At 34.7% G+C, this 22660-nt stretch overlaps 1 protein-coding gene across 1 annotated transcript; it reads left to right on the forward strand.

Annotated features, from left to right (window-relative positions):
* The first annotated feature begins 1362 nt into the window (after window positions 1-1362).
* LOC127513460 (transmembrane protein 94-like) lies at window positions 1363-21793 on the forward strand. The gene is made up of 24 exons (XM_051895239.1): window positions 1363-1516; window positions 2196-2298; window positions 2569-2655; window positions 4540-4656; window positions 4747-4851; window positions 6363-6509; window positions 6605-6884; window positions 7898-8071; window positions 9199-9301; window positions 10761-10906; window positions 11057-11214; window positions 12080-12191; window positions 12266-12360; window positions 12538-12637; window positions 13735-13843; window positions 15918-16098; window positions 16212-16289; window positions 16880-16965; window positions 17618-17699; window positions 17895-18043; window positions 19435-19532; window positions 19765-19858; window positions 20072-20242; window positions 21169-21793. Exons 1-24 carry the CDS (start codon window positions 1488-1490, stop codon window positions 21239-21241), a joined length of 2877 nt encoding a protein of 958 aa, XP_051751199.1. The 5' UTR covers window positions 1363-1487; the 3' UTR covers window positions 21242-21793.
* Window positions 21794-22660: the final 867 nt, after the last annotated feature.

Consider the following 22660-nt stretch of genomic DNA (forward strand, 5'->3'; position numbering starts at 1 on the left):
TAAAGATTCAGAAGGCCTACACGGTATCTGGTGTAGCTTTTTCTGTTTAATTAATTTTGGAGATATTTTAACACATATTAGGTCAAATTACAGCTGATTTTTTTTTAAATATTTCTAATTTATTTGAAATATTTTAATGCAACTAGCTTTAAAGTGTCCTTTATCTATTAGTTTGCAGCTATTTTTGTAGCTTAGCCTAAGCTAGCTACATTTTTTAAATACCTGGCAAAGAAAAATAATTAAAGACAGCATGAAACAGAAGTTGCAATACTCTTTTTTTCCCCTGATGTGACGTGAACTGCTTCTCAAACAAGAAGAAATGTAGAGCAGGACTTGATTTTGTCCTGATTGGATCGTTGTCATTCACTATTGTTGTGATCTCATGCGAGTGACAGGTTGTCCAGCCCTCGTGCCAGTAAACACGTCATCAGAAAAGAGATGTCACTGCAAGATGGAGGGGAAGTTATTTTGAATAAAGATTACAAGGGCACATGAATTTTAAAAAAAGAATGATGCACTGATAAATCATTTATAATAAACACTGCAATATTCCATTAAAAAAAAGAATTGTCAATATGGATTTCATGGTGACTTTAAACTCTTCAAATGCATCACAGAGTTCTGGAAACATCCTTCCTCTGATTGGCTAAGAGGCACAGAGGACCTGTTCGCCCCACCCTCCCCTGCCGTGTCACGACAGTGGGCCTATCGTGACGGGAAACTGGTCAATCTACCTGTCAGTCTGCTGGTGGAGGGTGACATCATCTCTTTACGCCCTGGCAGTGAAGCACCAACTGAACTAAGAGGAATTCAGGTTAGCACACACACGACACACTCAAAGGAATAGTTCACCTAAAAGCGAAAAGACGTATGCTTTTATTTTCTTCTGTAGAACACAAAAAGGAGAGATTTTGAAGAATATTCACAAAGCTCTTTCCCATACAAAAACATAAAGTGACCAGAGGCTGCCAAGCTGCAAAAAGGACAAAAAAGCAACATAAAAATTGTTCATATGACTCATGCACAATATTCTTACTTCTCTGAAGCAAAAAATAGCTTTGTGTGATGAACAGATCAGTATTTAGGGAGCTTAATATATGCTTTATGTGAAAGAGCAGTGTATTATTTTTGTGTGAACCATTATTATCAATAAATAAGGCTAAGTAAATACAGTTTGTTTCCAATGTGCCCAAGGCACTTGCATTTTTTATGCTGTTTTCAACAGATGAATTCCATTTTTTTCCCATAACTGTATGATTGGAACTAAATGACTTTCTTTTTGCACAAGAGCATAAAATGAGAGCTCTGACTCTGTCATAAAACTAATTTTTATTTGTTTGTCTCTGATTGGTTTATGAGTACAGGAAGAGGAGCATGTTGTCTTATCCCGCAGTGATGTGTTTAGTCACCTCTCCTCTCCCCCATCCCCATTGGATAGTGAAAGGCCCCGCCCACATCGTTTGCTCCAACCACAGCTCTTCAGGGTAATGAAGACTCCAGCAGCTGAAGTGGTTCAGTAAGTTTTTATTTTTTTATTTATTTAATTTCCCTCTTTTTATTAATTTTTCCCCCTTTTTAATAAATTACTTTTCTTTTTAATCCATTTTTATTTTATTTTCTTGTCTCAACACCTCTCAACCTTTTTGGTGTTATATCATTTTGCTATTTTGATTGCTCAGTGATAAAAAAGGTTCAGTACTGCAAGTAAACAGAAACCCAAAATTGGTCTAATACTTCAGAAAACAAGTGCTTCCAGAGGAAAATGTTATTGCTTTTTCATAGCTCAGAAGATTTAATGTAGTCCTTAGTTATATTTGATTGAAATATCAGATGTTTCTCCTAAACTCCAAGTAAAAGAGAAAGGGTTTCAGATAACAAGCACTATTGTGTCCCAGTGGTACTCTCGTTTGAATAAGAGTCTTTTCATGTTAGCTCATCTGTCAGACACAAACATAGATCCTAGTGGAGGACTTAAGAGCTTAAGGACTGTATTCAATATGATATTCCACTATTACAACATTGTCACTGGATCAGCTTGTAATAACATGACAGAAATTATCATTGACAACGGCAAAGCATATCCTATACACTTGAACTCCTAAACTACAGCCCCAGGATGTTCAAAAGTGAAGGATTTATGGAAAAAGGCCCAGAATTTGACACTGCATCTCTTTTATATGGATCTTTTTATGTAGGAGGTGTTTGGAGCTCTCTCAGCACAGACCTGTGTCTGTTCTGGATAATGAGCGTTTCACTGTGCAACGTTTATTAGAGAGAGGCCTAGCGCCTTTTGTCCTGGTGAGACTCATTTTTTATGTATTTTTATGTAATGTTATTCATTTGACAGACATTTTTATAAGAAATGACTAGCATTGCTTTCAAAGTATGTTTGTTTTAATTAGTATGTGTGAATTTCCAAGTTACTGTAGAACCATGGTACGTTTTGGTATTTCTTTTGTTAGTGGTAGTAGATGTTATGAACTGAAATAGCTTTTTCACTTTTTATGAAATGGAAAAATTCCCCGGCCCAGGACTGGTTGTAACATCTTACTGACCTTTATTTTCCAGGTGCTGCTCCTGGTTCTGAATCTGTTACGTATTTTGTTTGGCGCGCCTGGTGTGGGACCGTGGCCTGTTACACTCCTGCAGCTACCTGTAGGATATCCAAAAACAAACATGCACACATCTATACACTAACATAATCAGAAGCACACAAAAAAAGCAAATACTAGGAAAGTCTGAAATATTGTAGTCCAAATCAGTATCAACAATATGGAGTGTTTTGCTACAATATGGAGTGTTTTGCTCTGCGAGACTGTGCAGATGAATGTGGTTCTTTCTCATAACTAAAAAAGAGATTATCCTACTGCTCATAAAACATTCTAGGTTTAAGAGCTACATATGGCAATTTATCTGTTCAATTGACCGTTCGCAAAGACCCGCCCCCTTTAGTTACTGTTGCTATGTCCGACAAGCCATGCCGATCTCTCGCCATACATCATGTTCTCACGCAGTGAAAAATCATTGCGGAGCAAAGAGGACACTAACAATGCGTCGACAGACAAGACAGAGCAGGTAACTTTTGATATGAAACAAGTCTCAAATTTTGTCATTTTTTAAGGAAATTTAAACAATAAATACCATTTTGTGGCTCTTTAATGTGTCGTGACAGATCGCTGTAGCGCCTCAGTTCAAGCGGCACGTGAACCGATCATCTCTTCCTACTAGTTAATTTATAACATCAAATAAACATGAATGAACATCATAAGGAATGTTGTTTCAATTGCGGAAAGACGTCAGTACACACCATGTTTCAAGTTCAAGTCCACCTACGTTAACCTGCTGACTCCCTTGACTGCTTTACCGGATATGGCGTTATGATTGGTTAGATTGCCTGTCAATCAGACTCCTTGCAAAGGGTCAATTAATTACATTACTCACCCTTTGAGTAATAAAAACAGCATCTCTGCATTGCTTTTACTACATTTCAAATCCCTCAGTTCTCACCACCTTCGAAAAGCCAAGCCAATGTTGATTCTTGTTTTATTACGAGCTCTGTTGCGTTCTCTTTTTGCCAGCAGTCTCTCCTCTGTTCTGCATTTCTTTAAAATTTTTGATTCTCTGAAGGTTTGAGATTCAGCTGCTCCATATCAACCTTTCTCGCTCGTTGTGACAACTAACCTATGCCACCAACACCATACACGCACAAAAGTAGTCGGAGCAGCTTTTCTCTATTTACGGATATGACGAGACACGCTCGGAAGAGTGACGTATGTACGCAATTTCCTGCAAAAACTATCCAGTCATGTCTAAAATATAAACACCTACAACAGGCTTACCATAGTGAATCAGGGTAAGAAAACATGTTTTGGAAGGACTGTTGATGTATTGACTCATTATTTAAATTTTGTTCATTTAAAACAAAAAATGTTACATAGTCCTAGTAAAAAAAAACTATACTAGAATCTATTTAAAATGCATTTATTTCATACTAAGTATACTTCAAATCCATTAACATATTTATTGACATATCACTTGAGACTTACTGATATAAAATTATAATTAAACTTTATTTGGGGTAATTCTTTTAATTAAGATATTTGGAAGAATGTTTGTAACCAAGCAGATCTCGCCCCCCATTGACTGCCATAGTATTTTTTACCCTGCTATTGTAGTCAATGGGGGCCAAGATCTGCTTGGTTACAAACATTCTTCCAAATATCTTCCCTTGTGTACAGCAGAAAAAATAAATTTATACGGGTTTGGTACAACTTGAGGGTGAGTAAATGATGACAGAATTTTCATTTTTGGGTGAACTATCCCTTTAAGTATACCAGTTTAGTATACCAAAAGTACAATTGCAGGGTATTTTTATTTAGCACATAAATATGTAAACGTATTTGTAGTATACTTAGCACAAAATAAATATATTTCAAATACATTTTAGTATTTTTTTTTCACTAGGGTAGTGTACCTTTAAAATATTGAGCATAACATAAAAATGCATCTCTTGTAAAAACATCAAATGTTGTGTTCCAGGTGAATGGTGTTTTACCTTTGTTGCCCCTGACTTTCCCCCTGCTTTGGGTTCTTGTGTGCATGTACGGAGAGGCCTGTGTTCTTTTACAGATGGGCTCGCAGCCAGCGGACTGGTGGGTATGTTCAATAAAGAGGAAACCACACAATAGCTGTGGTTGTTGGTAATGATTTGGAATGTGAAACTGATTTTCCCATTTCGTTGAATAGGAACTGTGGAAGTTGACCTGCAAGAAATGTTACTCAGTGATCTGGGGTCAAACATTGACACTCTGCCACACCGCTAGTTTGCTGCACAGTCTGGGATCTGTAACTGTAAGTGCAACCAAGACAAAAAGACTCACATATATAAGTATTAAGACATAAATGCACACTTAAAAATGCATGCATGTCATTGCATTCAATAATCAACTGGCATCTGCAAACAAATTATGTTTTATCATTAAAATAAATGCCACTTGGTTTGATGTTTGCCTTATGTTTCTCTGCACTACATTGATTACATCTCGCACGTGGGGTGATGTTGGGGCAGTAAATGTTACTCTATCTCTCTCAAAGTAATGCAACTCTGAAATAAGAGCTTTGAGTGCGTTCCAAAATGCACTTGGTCGCAGTATCAGCATGCAGGAATATCTGTGAACAAATCCCATGAGATCTTAGTGTACTTTATAATTAAAATGTAATCATAAATATAACAAAAACGTCCTTGGTGGTTTTTCATTGGTCCTGATAAATGGGTCTAATAATGTATTAAATTAAATCAAGATGATAATGCTGTAGAAATGTGGTATATGGTACACTGTAAGAAAAAAAAATCCCATAGAAAAAGGAAAAGGTCAGGTAATTTTAAGTTTAAGAACATTTCCTTTGACCATAAAACAACACAATGCAACACAGTGGAAAATTCCTTCATGTTAACAGCACATTAGGCCCTATTTTTATAGATTTTTCTTAGAGTTTAGGGTTGCACAATATATCAGAATCATATAGGTTATTGGCCAATGTTAGAGCTTTTTTAAATTAATCATATTGGACAATATGTGTGCATACTTATTTCCAGTATTTTTACATTTAGATTACCTTTGCTGTAATCAAATTCTCACTTAAAGGTAATCTAAAATACAATTAATTAAAATGCTATTAAGTCTATTAAATGTAAGCAAATTTCAAAATAACCCATTTTTCACACTATACATTATAATATTATGATGCCCAAATTTAGTTTTAGCATTTTAAACTACTGATTTTCATTTTTAGTGTTTAATTTTTAATTACACAAATTAAATTACACAAAATATTGAATTCATCAACATCACGAAAACATCATGGAAAAATATATTGGTATTGGCTGTAATAATTTCTTTATTTATATGGTATTTGCAGGGTACATTAAAGAATACCATAGTATCATGTGGTACTTTTTTCGTAAACGTAGTGTTGGGGGTTAGGAGGAGCACTTACAGTTTTTTAAATGGTTAGTTCACCCAAAAATAAAATTTCTGTAATTAATTATTCACCCTCATGTCGTTCCACACCTGTAAGACCTTCGTTCATCTTCGGAACACAAATTAAGATATTTTTTATGAAATCCGAGAGGTTTCTGATCCCCAAGAAAAAGCAATGTAATTACCACATTCAAGGTCCAGGAAAGTAGTAAAGACATTGTTAAAATAGTCCACGTGACTGACACTTTGTGTTCCGAAGATGAACAAAGGTCTTATAGGTGTGGAACGACATGAGGATGAGTAATTAATGACATATTTCATTTTTTTTGTGTGAACTAACGCTTTAAGTCCTCACAAATTGTGTGTATGTGTGTATTGCAGGTCCTGTGCTGTGTTGATAAGCAGGGTATTCTCTCATGGCCCAGTCCAAACCCTGAAAAGATTCTGTTCTTCAGCAAGTCCACCTCATCACAAGAGACAGAAAGACAGAGGCAAAAAGAGGCAAAGAAAGACAAAGATACAGAAGAGGTTGGCTTGAAGGACCCCATTCAGGTTAAAAAAAAAAAAAAAAAGAGTCTGCTCTTGTGACTCACTAGGTCTCATCTGATGTCTTTATTCTCAAGATCCGCTCACTCTGCAGTCTAGAGATGTTGAGTTTGTCGGTGGGTCAGGCTCAGTGTGATGACACATGGCTGCAGTTTGATGACACGTGCTGGCAACGCCACGCTCCCTCTCTTCGGCCTCTGGGATTGGCTGTGCAGTTAGTCCTCTGCAATCCTGGAGTTGCCACCCGCATGCTCCGCCTCTCTGACCACCTGACCCATGCTGCGCTGGTGCGCACTCGACCCCCTTGTCAGCCAGTCCGCCCACCCTGGGGGCTCTGCCATCTACCAAGGATTCTAGGTAAAGCCAGATAAGAGGTTTTTAATGCTCCAATGAAATGATTTTTTTTTGCCATGTAGATTCACAACAGTGAGAAAGCAGAAGCATCAACAAAATCTCAGAGGTAGTGTAAAAGTGAAACCAGAGTAAAAAGGAAGGGGTGTAGTCACTAGCAAAAAAGTACCATTAATGTTTTTCCACATGTACCATGGTAATACCACGTTTTTGGCAAGGAGTACCATGTAAATAACATCGTTTACAAAAAGCACTTTCCTGTGGTATTCATGAAAATACCTTGGAGTACCATGTACACTACCAATAAAACATTTGGGGTCAGTAAGATTTTGTTTATTTAATTTTTTTTTGTTTTTGTTTTTGAAAGTAATAAATACAAAAATGCATTAAATCGATCAAAAAGGACAGTAAAGACATTTGTAATGTTACAAAAGATTTTTATTTGAAATAAATAAGTTCTTTATTTGAAATAAATAAGTTCTTTTGAACTCTTTTCATGAAAGAATTTTGAAAAAAATGTATTATGGTCCACAAAAATATTAAGCAGAACAACCGTTTTCAGCATTGATAGTAAAAAAATCAAATCAGCATATTAGAATGATTTCTGAAGGATCATGTGACACTGAAGACTGGAGTAATGATGCTGAAAATTCAGCTTTGCATCACATTTTAAATTATATTAAAATAAAAAAATAGTTATTTTAAATTGTTTAACATTTCACAATATGACAAATCAAATAAATGCAGCATTGGTGAGCATAAGAGACTTATAACACAAACACTGACCCTAAGCTTTTGAATTATCCATTTCAATACCACAGTATTTTGTAGTGATTTCACATGGTAATACCATGGTATTTTATTATTAACCAAAGTATTTATTTAGTATTGCAAGGTTATTCCAAAAATATCATTGTAGTATCATGGTTGCTGTTCCATCAGAGTCTTGTAACCTGAAATCTTTAATATCTCCAGCAAAACTGCATTGTAGTCATAACAGTGTGTGTTCATATCTACAGGCTTCTCCACCTCCGCAAAGGAGCCTTTCGAACAGAGAATGAGTGTGGCAGCCTACACCCTGCCCTCCATCTCCTGCCCTGGAGACCCAGGGATCATTGCTCCACCTTCTGTGTCAATGAGACGGCTTCCTTTCTCACATCTCATAGCACTGCTGGTGCACCACACTCAAACTGGTGAGCATATGCACATGTATACATGCATGAAATCCTTGGATGCATGTGACCTGTGACCTTACTACACGCACTGCCAATAGTAAGCGGTTACTATGCTCGGAACAGGATTCTAGCATATTGTTTACACCATATACAGAAATAGTATGTGAAAAAAATGCATTATGTAAGGAAGGGGTTTATTTGTTTATTTATTTATTTTTTTGATAATAATCTGTAATTATACATTATTTCACTCTTTGTACAGCTGCTTACCAAATAAATAAATGGTCATGAAATATTTATTTAATATTTCTCATAAATTCATAAATCCTTATTATGCTAGAAGAAAGAGACCATGAGTGACACAAGACACATGCACTGATACTGTATGTTGGACAGTGTTGTTTTAGTGTTATTTATATACTATTATATGTTTTATTAATAGCTTTCATTATATATTATTATTATATATATATTATATATTTTCATTTTTAAGTTTTAATAATTTTATAGTTTTTTTTTATGATTTTTTAAAAATATTTGTATTTAGCTTTAATTCCATTGTATTAGAGTTTTAGTATTATAATACTTCAACTTCGATTATTTATTTTAGTTAGTTAGTTGCCAAGACAACATTAAAATTTTTATTTAGGTGTTTTAAGTGCAAGTTTTTCATCTAGTATTTTTATTTTATTCCAGCTTTATTTCAATTACCAAAGTAGTTTTACTTAACAATAACAACATTGATGTATCATATAGGAAATAAAAAGGGTTATTTTTGCATTTTAGGTCAGATTTTGTGTAAAAACAAGCATCTTAACACTTAGGAATCAGATCAAATAATCAAGGAGCAGATGTTGAAAATTGCAGCTGTTATTACTTTCAGTTTATTCGACACACTGCGCAGTGTAAAGCTGAGTGCATTGCATTATGGGACATTTTAAACCTTGCAGCATGATACAGAAAATCTGAACACTGTGCACAGTAGACATACTGCCCAAATAGTATGAGTAGTATGTTATTCCAAACATAACTCTTAAAGTAAATATGCTTGAGATTAACAATTTCATAATATCACAAACTAATACAATATTCTGTTGAGAATTTTACATATTACGCTGAGTATAATATGTCATTTTTGTCCCAAGGAGATCTTCAGTTGTTCTCATATGGCTCAGCTGATGTAATTTTGGGTGCATGCACTGAATTCTGGGATGGAGAGGATATTCAATGCCTCACCGACTCTGACAGGTCTCACTTCTATTGTAGATTCATGCTGTGAATTCTGTATGTGTGAGTGTTAGAGCACCTGCTGTGACCACATCTCTTTGTTCTGCTTCATCCTTCTGCTCTGTTCGCCTTATCTAAAGTGTTGAGTCTGAGTCCACCTTGTCGAGTCCAAGTCCTTAACCAGTTGAGTTTGAGTGGGAGACGTTGATTAAAGGGTTAGTTCACCCAAAAATGAAAATTATCCCATGATTTACTCACCCTCAAGCCATCCTAGGTGTATATGACTATCTTCTTTCAGACGAAAACAATCAGAGTTATATTATAAAATATCCTGGCTCTTCCACGTTTTATAATGGTAGTGGTAGGGCTCGAGATTTTGTGTTGCCAGAAGACAGTTATTATAGTTTATAAAGTTTTAAATATGGATATTTTTCTTACAAAAACCATTTTCTTTGGTTTATTAACCTTTATTTATTAAGCCTTTATTAACCCCCTGGAGCCGTGTGGATTACTTTTATGATGGATGGATGCACTTATTTGGGCTTCAAAAACTTGAGCCCCATTCACTACCATTATAAAGTTTGAAAGACCCAGGATATTTTTAATATAACTTGTGTTTGTCTGAAAGAAGATAGTCATATACATCTAGGATGGCTTGAGGGTGAGTAAATCATGGGATAATTTTCATTTTTGGGTGAACTGACTCTTTAATGTCTTATCTTAATTTTATGTTGTTACTTATTTTTTTTATCTTTCATGTTACACATGATGTGGATTCAACTGTACTCAGAAAAATGAGTCTAAAATGTAAGAGTACATGTCAATTTCGAAAAAAGTCCACCCGAGTGCGTCTGAGTTCATTCACAATTGCAGTCTGAATCCAAGTACAATTACTGCTGGCACACCTACTGTTGGGTTAAATGGTTGGCTCAAGGACACAAAGCTGTTAGGGAATCTCACTAACTTCTCCATCATTAAAACACTTCTTTGAGCGCTTTGTAACATAAGCTTTCAGATCACATGCCCAAATCTTGAATCATTCACACTGATAGCAATTAAATCCCTAAAAACGTTTGGGGTCGGTAAGATTTTTAAATGTTTTTGAAAGAAGTCTCACCAAGGCTGCGTTTATCTGATCAAAGATACAGTAAAAACATTAATATTGTGAAATGTTATTAGAATTTAAAATAACTGGTTTCTATCGGAATATATTTTAAAATGTAATTTATTCCTGTGATCAAAGCTGAATTTTCAGCATCATTACTCCAGTCTTCAGTGCCACATGATCCTTCAGAAATCATTCTAATATGCTGATTTGCTGCTCAAGAAACATTTCTTATTATTATCAATGTTGAAAACAGTTGTGCTTAATATTTTTGTAGAAACTGTGGTACTTTTTTCAGGATTCTTTGATTATTAGAAAGATCACAAGAACAGCATTTATTTGAAATATAATTTTGTGTGCTGTGTGCATGTGCAGGAAGAAAGTTGTGGATTTTTATCAGCGTTCTTGTATGGCTGGTCAGTGTGTGGCCGTTTCCTTTAAGCCACTGTTGCAACCACATGACCCAAAAATAGATGACACCTGTGTGGAACTGCCTTTCAACCACAATACTGATACTACAGGTACAAATGATGATACTGTCTGATTATAATTGTGTAAAAATATATGATCATGTATATGATTAAAAAAAGTTAACAGGAAGTAAAATCTCTCTCTCTCTCTCTCTCTCTCTCTCTCTGTGTGTGTGTGTGTGTGTGTGTGTGTGTGTGTAGATGACACCTCTATCACACCCCTCAGGCAGCAGATCTTTCTTGGTCTGGTGTCATCACAGTTTCAAGCCCGTCCTGATGTGGTCAGACTTATCTCAGGGCTGGATAGTGCTTGCATTCGTTTTGTCTTTTTTTCCATCGAAGAGGAAGTTCGAAGTAAGGTCAGCAGACATAAACACTCCAACAAACATTAGTAATAGCCTGAGACATTTTGTTCCCCGGTTAATACTAACCAATAGCTTGAACAGATGAAAAGGGAAATTGTTAAAGGAAAGTTTCTATAGCTGGATAAAATATAATAATTTTGAATATAAATTTAAGTGCAATTATTGTCATACACTATCATTCAAAAGTTTGGGGTCAGTAAGATTTTTTTCAGTGTTTTTGGAAGGAGTATCTTATGCTCACCAAGGATTTATTTGACCAAAATACAGTAAAACAGTAATATTGTGAAATATTATTTCAATTTAAAATAACTGTTTCTATGATAATATATTTTAAAATGTAATTTATTCCTGTGATTCAAAGCTACATTTTCAGCATCATTACTCCAGTCTTCAGGGTCACATGATCCTTCAGAAATCATTCTAATATGCTGATTTGCTGCTCAAGAAATATTTCTTGTTATTATTAATGTTGAAAATTATGGTGCTGCTTTATAATATGTGAAAATCGTGATACGATTGTTTTTGATAAATAGAAAGTTCAAAAGAATATATATTAAAAAAATCTTTGGAATTATATGCAGTTGTACACTGACAAAACATGCACAATGATAACAGGAATGTCTATAAAAAAAAAGTAAATAAGAGTCTTTGTTGACTTTTGATCAGGTTATGATTGTTGGATAGGAATGTTTTTGCAGGACTTCAAAGGATGTTGATCCAGGAACATGTCCTAAATCATGTCACTTACACCTCAGCTGCTGTTTAACATTTTCATTATTCAAACAATATCGGATGATCTGCTGTACAAATGTTTAATTCATGTTATTTACATACTTAATTTGAATCATCCCATGAGTAGGTGTTTGCTGAGAAAATGGGACTGGAGACGGGATGGAACTGTCACATCTCCCTCCAATCAGAGAGCTTCCCTCTCGACCCAGATAACGTGGATGAGCCAGAGACAGAGGAAGGTGAGAGACAGAGACATTCTTGCTAGTCTATGACCAATTGTTGAATTTTAAACAGTACTGTTCATTGATTTCAGAGGAGGAAATTCTGCTAAGAGACAGTGTCAGAGAGAGGACAGAGTCAAGAGCCATGGAGCATGATGGAGCATGTCTTATCGAGGACTTAAACAGGGTGCCACTCATTTACACTGTATTAACACTTAAGATTTCTACAAAGGCATTTTTTAGACCTTCTAAGAAGCTGTTTTCTTTGTTGCGACCAGGAGGTAGGATCCCAAACTGATAGACAAACCATTCGCACACACACACCTTGACATAAATAGAGATAACCTGATTCTTGTTTTTCCAGGCCAAACTTCCAAAAGGAATAGAGAATGTGAGGCCACATCTGGAGAACATTGATAATGTTCCATTGCTGGTCCCTTTATTTACAGACTGCACATCTCAGAGTAAGACACACACAAATACACACACATACATACATTTTTTATTTATTTATTTATTTAAATAAATGTAGCAAAATAGAATTGACAACAAATCGAAATACTAAAATAAATACAAATTTTGTTGTCTGACCCCATATGATCCATATTTTTTTAATTTTAATACCCAATAAAAATGCCTTGACCAGACATTTATGGAAAAATAACATGGATTTATCTGTGTTAAAGAATATTATATACTCTACTGTTCAACAGTAAGTTTTTTTTTTAAGAAATTATACTTTTATTCTTGATGCATTAATTTGGTCAAAATTGACAGTAAAGACATTTAAAATCTTTTAAAAGATTTATATTTCAAATCTGCTGTTCATTTATACTTTCTAATCATCAAAGAATTCTGAAAAATGTATCACAGTTTCCACAAAAATATGAAGCAGCACAAATTTTTTCAACATTGATAATAAGAAATGTTTCTTGAGCAGCAAATAAGCATATTAGTATAATTTCTGAAGGATCATGTGACACTGAAGACTGGAGCAAATATATCTTTGCCATCACAGGAATAAATTATATTTTAAAATATATTAAAACAGAGAACAGTTATTTTAAATTGTAATAATTTTTCACAATATTACTGTTTTACCATATTTTTATTAAACAAATGCAGCCTTGGTGAGCAGAAGAGACTTCTTTCAAAAATATACAAAAAATCTTCCTGACCCCAAAATGTTAAACATGTGTTGTTGGTCCACTACTGATGCATCTTTACATAATGTTGTATATAAATATATAAATAAAATATACAACGCATAAAAATATCTCTTTATCAGATAAATTAAATGAAGCAATCCTTGATACATAAACACCTCCCAGAGAAAACTGAAAAAAACTGCAGTCGCTTGTTTTAGGCTTGTTTTGTCAGAGCTGGTTGCTTGTTTTTCTAGTGAGATCTGGCAACATTGCTCAAAATTATTTATATCATCTATCACCAGCAACAAAGCAACCATTATAAACTGTGTGTGTGCGTGTGTGTGTGTGTGTGTGTGTGTGTGTGTGTGTGTGTGTGTGTGTGTGTGTGTGTGTGTGTGTGTGTGTGTGTGTAGCTGAATGTGAGATGGTGTGTATCATGCAGGAGTATGGAGAGGTCGTGTGCTGCCTCGGGAGCAGTCAAAACATCAACAACAATGAAATTTTCCTACAAAGCGATATCAGGTGATCCGTCTAACCTACAACTTACCTCTTCTCATTTCCCTTCATCTCAACAACCAGCCAAGAATGGATTAGCTCATGACATGACATGACATGACTAAATGTAATATTTTAACGAACATCCTAATCCCAAATCATTGTAATGCCAGCATGACACATTGTTGCATTAAATTGCCATGTCATAGGGCAGATTTATTTTTCATCATCAATTTCTGTGTAGACATACCTTAAAATCTTGGCTACCAAAGACAATCGAACATTTCCACGTATACTGTCCACACAAAAAAGATACAGTTCATTAAAGGGGTCATGACATGTTTTTTTATTTTATTATTTTAATATTTAATATTCACTTACAATGTTTTTTGAGCAAAAAACAACAATTAAAACCAAATGTATATGCAGAAAAACGATTATTTTTTACGATTATTGCATAGGAAACGGTATCAACACCCCCTCACTATTGCACGTGAGTAAGTGTTTTGCAAACATTATCCATATAAAACCGTCATTTACAGACAAAGCATTATGAAGTCATTCACTTACAGTTTGTGATACAGCTGTTGTCAGATCCAATTCAGTTGACGGAGGTGTAAAGAGTACCTGAAAACCATACTTGAGTAAAAGTACTGATACCTTACATCGAAAATGACTCTGATTTTAACAGTACTTAAGTATTTTACTCATGTTGAATGTAGGCTCAGAGATGCACTAATCCTATGAGACATACCAGTGAAAATAAGAAACAATTGATTTGTAAGATGAGAAATCAAGTTTATTTTCTAAAATCAAAATAAAACTGAACACCTCAATATTGCAATAAATCAAGGTCGAAATAACAGCCTCTTAAACGTCTACAAACTCTCAAGTCTCAGTTGAGCTCAAGTGCACAGAAAGGCCATAAGTAAACCAATATCCTCCAAAACGGTCTTGTCAATATAGCGGATAAATAAAACAATGTTAAGTAAGTCTACTGTATGTGCTGGTTTGAGCCTCATCACCAGCTGCAGTCATTTCCTCATCTAATAAATAAAACATCTGCGATTCAGCAACTACCTGCTAATACACTCACATTCACGTAAAGTATCTTTGTTGACAAGTTTTGGGTGAGTAAAGGCAAAATGCACAAGATATAGTACCTTCAGTGCCCTTAGATGGCGATATCGCTTCTTTATAGCAGAAATAAACTGCTGCAGAAAAAGTTAGCTGCCATGAAAAATGTAATTTGTAATTGCATTACTCATCACAAATGTAGTGGAGTAAAAAGTACATTTACTTGCTCAAAAATGTAGTCAAGTAGAGAGTAAAAGTTGCCAATATCTTTGATACTCAGTACAACTACAAAGTAGCCAAAAAATGATACTTAAGTACAGTAACTAATTACATTTACTCAAGTACTTTACACCTCTGTCAGTTGGCTGCTTCATCTTTCAACTAAAGTTTATTTGCGAACTCTCCATTACACTGTGCCTCATTACAAAACAAAATGCTCCGAATAAACATATAATCCTCACATCCAATGTAGACAAAGCTGTTAAGTGGCTGAATGCCAGTGGGTGGGGCCTATGGTGCGATGATGTATAACTATTCATCAATGTCTTGCTCCGGAGGCAGTCATATGCAAATGTTTTGGCAGTGTGACGTCACAGACCCCGCAATATCGAAACCAGACGTTTTTGGAGCTTGATTAAATAAATGTTTTGTTTATAATGAGAGGACGTTTTAAGCTATGAAACTGGCAAGTTTTTTTATTTGTACAAAGACCTCTTATATGTCAAAATATAAAGATGTCATGACCCCTTTAAACACATGTTGACCTTTTGTGACCTATTAGCAGGCCATGTTGTTGTACTATATGGGGTAAGTTGTCACAATTGCACAAGTCCTGATTTCACTAATATAGCCAAGTCTTTGTAAGTGGAATCACTTGCCGTTTTATCTGCATTATTGTATTATATGCAGTTTTATTTATTATATGTAGTTAATTACAAGGTATTTTTATATTATATTATATTATATTATATTATATTATTATCAACTGTTCATTCTCTGTTGTTTTTGATCTATTAATTGACAGCATTGCTTTAGATCCTCTGGTTCCCACATGTTGTTGGTCCACTTCTGATGCTGCTGATGAAACTTTAAACAAATCAGACTCTTTGAGCGTAACTCAGCTCTCTAGCGCCATCTGTGGGCTGGCCTGCACAGTACAGTTTAACCAACAAGACAACAACACGGTCATCAGGCTCATCAAACAGGTAAATATGGACGCATATTAACTCTCACACATGTACATTGATACGTTTATAATATATTATAAATTTTTATATATCAGTGTGGTGGATACACTATATAATGTTGTTTTCTACAGGCACGTCACACCACGGCAGGCATCAGAAAGTGTTTTCTGTTCTTGCTCCAGTGTCAGCTGTCCCTTGTCCTTATTCAGGTATAAGAGAGGACTAGGAGTGCCACTTAAAAAAGATTAAAGATAAAAAAGATCTTAAAATGTGACACAAAATCTAATTCTGTAAATAAATAAATAAAAATAATCTAATAAATTAAGGCACAACCTTCTGCCAAAAAACAGATGACTGCTAGTGAAGGCAAATGTATCGGACACTAGTCTAGGACAATTTAAATAATATATGACACAATAATATGACGCAATATTTGCATTTAAGTATAACTACATTAACACATCACACCAATTGCGCTTGTATATAAAATGTATTTAATATGTATTAAGTAATATAGAATTTATTATATATATATATATATATGTTTATATCTTTAAGTTAATCATTTAAAATCAGTATTTAAGTTTTAGTTAAGAATGAATTGATTCCCTCATGTTAGGAGGCACATCTAAGACTCCATAACATCGGGCTATTTTGCTTTGTCCCACATGCACTTATTTTCTTTGACTTTGCTATTTCTGTCAGAAGTAATGAGTAACACACTCATGATTTACATCTTAAGCTCAGGGTTTGACAGGCGCAGCTGAGTAAGCCGCTGTGTGTTTGTTTATTTCCACAGATTCTGGCATGTGTGTGTCAACTTCCTCCTCCACTGGGCACAAGTGATGTCCTCTTTCTGTCCTGTTTCTATTTTCCCTTACTCGGGTATGAACGAATGTTCTAAACAATAGCACGTATTCAAATACAAAGTCACCAAAAACATCAATAATAAATGATAAGATGGCCCCTAAACTTTCAGATTAGTGGTCGGTCATGAATCATGAATGAATCCATGATGAATCCAATCATGAATGTTAGATAAAATTCTTGAATATAAATATGTATTGTAACTTTCCCATATGGAAGCTTGTTTCCGCCGCGGAATAAAACAATTTAAAAGATAATTGCAACTTTTTATTTCACAATTCTGACTTTTTTTTCTCAGTTATAAATATAAACTTGCAATTGCAAGAAATAAAGTCAGAAATGCGAGTTCAATTCTGAAAAAAAAAAAAAGGCAGAACTGCGATTTTATATCTCGCAATTCTGACTTTATTACTCACAATTGCGAGTCTATATCTCACAATTCTTTGAAAAAAGTCAGAATTGTGAGAAAAAATGTCAGAATTGTAAGATAAAAAGTTGCAGTTACCTTTTTTATTTTTTATTCGGTGGCAGAAACAAGCTTCCATAGTCCCAGATGTTTCATATATATGCTAAATGATTTTTAGAGGCATACTTCTGTTATGATTTACACTCTCTCTTTTGTTTTTTGTTTTTAATTTTTTTTTTTTTACTTATTCATTTCTCTTTCTAGTGTGTCCCTCCTGGGAAAGCCATCTGACAATTCCATCATGAAAGTTCCAACTGGGAAAAATCTTAGATTCCTACCAAAAAAGGTAAAGAAAGGGGGAAGCTTTTAAAGGAGGTATGTCATGTGTTTTCTAAACATTTCAATTCATCTTTCACTGGCTTGAAAGAGAATTTTGTGCTTATTGAGATCCATAAATTGTTTTGATACCCATAACACTTATTTATGTTGAATAATTGATCAGCTAAAGTGATGTGCAGTAGTTTTGTGTATTTCTCTACAGACATTGCAGTTGTTTGTGCTGTGTTTCCTGGTGAAGTTTGGTCTCACCGTCTGCACCTTCCTCACATGCTTTGGCCTCCTTCTGCACAGCTTCTGCCTTGATATTAACCACCAAGATGAAGACCTGTGTCACCCAGCAGCACTTCTCATGTATGTGGAAATGTATGTGATGCATGTAGACTGTGTAATAGCGTTCTAACATACAATACTACTCTTTCTACAGTATTTCTGCAGTATACACCATTGATATGCATACGTAAATGCCACATTCAACCTCTCTAGACATGTTGATGTGTCCGCCATCTTGAAACGTCAACATGATGCTGTTCATCACTCACACTAACAAATCAAAGAATTTTCATCAAATTTTCATACAGCCTATGGCTATAAAAACCACAAGCTATAAATTCCTGACAAAATGGGGTAACCTTTCAGAGATGAGAATGTGCTGGTTTGTGTTTTTATGTATAACTCAATATGCAATATCCATATGCCGAATTATCACATTAATGATAATCTAAATGCTGTGAAAATCATCTTCTTATGTCTTATGTTGCAGATATAGATATTCATACATGATAATAATTAGGTTGCAGATGCACAGTCAGATTGCTTTTGAGTGTTTACAGACCGGATTTGACCATTCCAATATGGCGGATGGCTTACATATAGCAGCCCATAGAAACTGAAACTAATGAGGCATCTATATATCTATGATATACACTATGTCCCAGAATGCAATGTGCTCATGTTGACCTTCGCTGCATCCGAAATCACATACTGTATAGTAGGTGCTACATTTGGATTGAAACTTACTTCACAACCGTTAAAAAAAGTATGTTCTATATAGTATAAATGTGTGTAGTATGAGTGAAATTCAGACGTACTACATCCACCATGTTGTCCCTGTCATGTGACCTATGGTGTCAGTTGCATCACTTCACTACTGTAAAGTATCCATCGAATGCGCATTCCAGAATCTCTCTGGAAGTAGTAGGTCATCCGAGTATTTTTTTCCTGCTGTTTTATGAATACTATGAATTTGGACATACTATTCAGCTCACTTACTGTTTTTCACCTACTATGTAGTATATTCGCACGCAGTGTTTCTATGTCTATGTATGTATATATCTATGATATACACTATTTCCCACAATGCAATGTCCTCAAGATGACCTGAATTCGCATACTGTATAGTAGGTACCACATTTGATTTAAAACGTACTTTGCGACCATTAAAAAAGTATGTTCTATATAGTATGAATGTGTGTAGTATGAATGAAATTTGGATGTACTACATCCATCCATTTTTCACCTATATAGTAGGCATATTCTGACACTTTCGGAGATCATGAGGTCATGTGACAACAATATAGCATGCTACACAATGCATACAGTTTCACATACGGTTCACAAAAATCACATAGCATATAAATGGAGCATAGAGCAAATTCACTCTTGTTGTATTGCTGAGATATTTAAATAATATGTAATGCTAAAAGTAATTTTGTTTTGTGATGTTAATGTGTGTTTGCCTTTAGGAATTCAACAGTGTGGTCTCCAGATTGGTACGGCAGGCATTCTGATGGTCTCTCTCTGGCTCAGAAAGTCATCGCCTTCCTTGTGCTGCTCAATGCCAGTCAGTGGCAATTCCTTCATAGTGCTATTCAAAAAAAATATCCTCTTTCTTCTAGTATTTTTATTTTTGGATGAACTGTTCTTTTAACCACATCAAGTTTGCAGAATCATGTTTTAAAGATGAATCATTTAGCATGCTGAAAGTGAAGATGTGTCTGAGTATGAACCTGGTGTTTCTTGTGTGTGTGTGTGTGTGTGTGTGTGTGTGTGTGTGTGTGTGTGTGTGTGTTAAGTGTGTACATCCATCAGTCATGTGCATCGCTCGGCTCCCATGTGGAAACAGAGTCCGCTGAGCAACCGCTGCTGGTGTGCCGTCATCTGCATTGTGTTAGTAGCTTTTTATCATTACATATTTATACATTTCATGTACCGTACATGTAGATGAACATTAAAGCATAATGAATAACTTCAGAAGCATAATGCTATGACTTTTGTTTGCAGTTACATAAAATTTGAAAGCATGTTCAATGAATTTGTCTTCATTGAAATTATGGCATGTTCATTTAAATACCAGGCTGTCTGGGCATGTTTCCCCCACAGGCCGGTTCTTAATGCTTCTTTAGCGATGGCGTCCCGCTTCCTGTGGCATGATCCCGACCTCCACCACACATTCTATATCTCTGATATTCCCATGGTAACCTGGATGTTAGGAATGCTCTGGCTGATTCCGCTGGTCTTTATCAATGAAGGCATCAAACTGCATGAGATCAGGTAATGCAACCACAACAATAGAATATAATGGTTACACATTATAACTTAAAAATTTTCAGTAAGTCATTAGCAAACAGTTTCTAATGCTGTCTAGATTAGTTTACATATATCTAAATATGAATCTAAACTACCGATTGGGATTGGTAAGATTTTTTTGTTCTTGGAAGATGTCTCTAAATCTAATCAATAGTGCTGTATTTTTCAAAAAGAAAAGAATGTAATGTTTTGAAATTTTATTAAAATTTAAAATAACTATTTTATATTTTAATATATTTTAAAATGTAATTTATTCCTGTGATGCAAAGCTGAATTTTCAGTATCATTACTCCAGTCTTCAGTGTCACATGATCCTTCAGAAATCATTCTAATATGATACTCAAGAAATATTTCTTATTAATATTAATGTTGAAAACAGTTGTGTTGCTTAATATTTTTGTGGAAACTGGGATACATTTTTTTTTTCAGGGTCAAAAGAACAGCAATTTTTTTTTAAATAGAAATCTTTTACAACATTATAAATGTCTTTAATACCACTGTTGATCAATTTAATGCTTCTTTGCTAAATAAAAGTTTTTTTTTTTCTTAAAAAAATACCACAGTTAGTGAATATGCATATTTTTTAATTATTGGAATATAGATTAAATAATGACACAATAGCATATTATAGCGTGGTCATGTTTATTCATTTTAAATGTACCAATTGGTTATTGAAAATACATATAAAATGCATAATTGTTCTTATGTATCATGCATGTTTTATTTTATTTATTTATTTTAAAAAATATTTTACAATTAACTCTAATTTTAAGCAATTAATTTATTATAAATAAGTTGTTATTTAAATGTATTATAAATTGTTACCATTGTTTGATTTTTATTCTGTCATACATGTTAAATGTCTTTGGGTCTGTGATTGTTTGCTACAGGATGAGGGTGAGATACCAGAAACGACAGAAGCTTCAATTTGACACCAAACTCGGCATGAACTCCCCTTTTTGACACATCTGTCAAAAACATGTCAAAACCTTAGATAGGCATCCTTTCTATTGACACTAGGCATTGGAATGAAATAAAATACAGTGTTGACCTCTAGATGGCAGTACTGCAATGACAACAACATCAGCAACCCCTAAAAGAGACTCTCTCCAGTCTGCAGACGTTAATGCCCCTTGACCAACATGAATTTATTAGTTTATGTTGTTTTAAGTTATTTTATTGCATAGTAACTCCCCAACCACCTTTCTGATTTTCTTGATTGCATTATAATCAGGCTTTAACCACATTTCTTATTGTATTACTTATTTTTGTAGTTGGCACAACCTTTGATTAGTATTATACTTTTCAATATTAAGTTTTAATGTTGTTATAAGTCCTTAACATATACATGGCACAGCATATTTCTTTCAGAAGCACAATTCTTTTCATGCTTTCAAAAGGAACTCTCATGCCTGGACTTTACTGACATTTGATGTTATCATAAAAACCCTTTGCCCAGTATATATCGCCCAGTGAACAGATGGTAAGTGCTTTTAATAAAATGTCATTTATGAGATGCTGGGTCAGCAGATTTGAGAGTAATTGACTTGTCATTCTATGTGCGTGTGTGAACTACCTGAACACACTTTACTGCTGTCTAAATATAGGGAAACGATGTGAGTATATAATCAGCTTTATGGTTCTGCACACTAGGGAAGATCTCTGCATCTGTATTAGTGAGTGTATGATATATCTCTTGCACCAATCTCCCCTTTGTTGTCTCCGTTAAAACAATGAAAGTCGCTGATTCGCCATAAAACTCCCTTATCAGCTTCCTCTACCTACGGCACAAGCTTCCTCCGTCCTCATTAATCTTTCACTGATAAAACGAAGGTTAACAAACTCTTAATTCATCTAAGGAATACCACCCGCTGTTTGAATTTGCTCGCCTCAATGTATGTGTGTACCTGTGATCATTTAGAGGTGACTACAATTTCCTCTCATCGAGGCCAAAGGTTGCTAAGCAACTCATCTGCAGTTACTGTCCTTTTGGAAGATGATGCTTTGAATACAAGTGTATTTATATTTTTAAATTCATAGACTAAGTGAATACGCACTTTGCATGTGATTACCACTGCTGTGCTTTGCTGTATTTGTGGCTAGATTTAAAAATGCCTATTTACAGTCCATGTCCATTTTGTATGCATTTGAACACAGGTCACCAGTCAGGTAGATCACATGATCACACCAGCTTATTCAAGTGACCATTTATGTCCCATAGATCATTTTAGTTTGTTTGGTTCAGAATAATTAATGTGTTCTAGTGTTGACTAAACCATATTCAGTTACCAAATCCAAGCAAACATAATCACTGCATGTTTCAGTTGCACAGAGAGCAACTGACATTCTTGTGCCTTAGCTTCAGGTCAAATTATAATGAGC

Source organism: Ctenopharyngodon idella, chromosome 1 (genome assembly GCF_019924925.1).
Source record: "Ctenopharyngodon idella isolate HZGC_01 chromosome 1, HZGC01, whole genome shotgun sequence".
Lineage (NCBI taxonomy): Eukaryota > Metazoa > Chordata > Actinopteri > Cypriniformes > Xenocyprididae > Ctenopharyngodon > Ctenopharyngodon idella.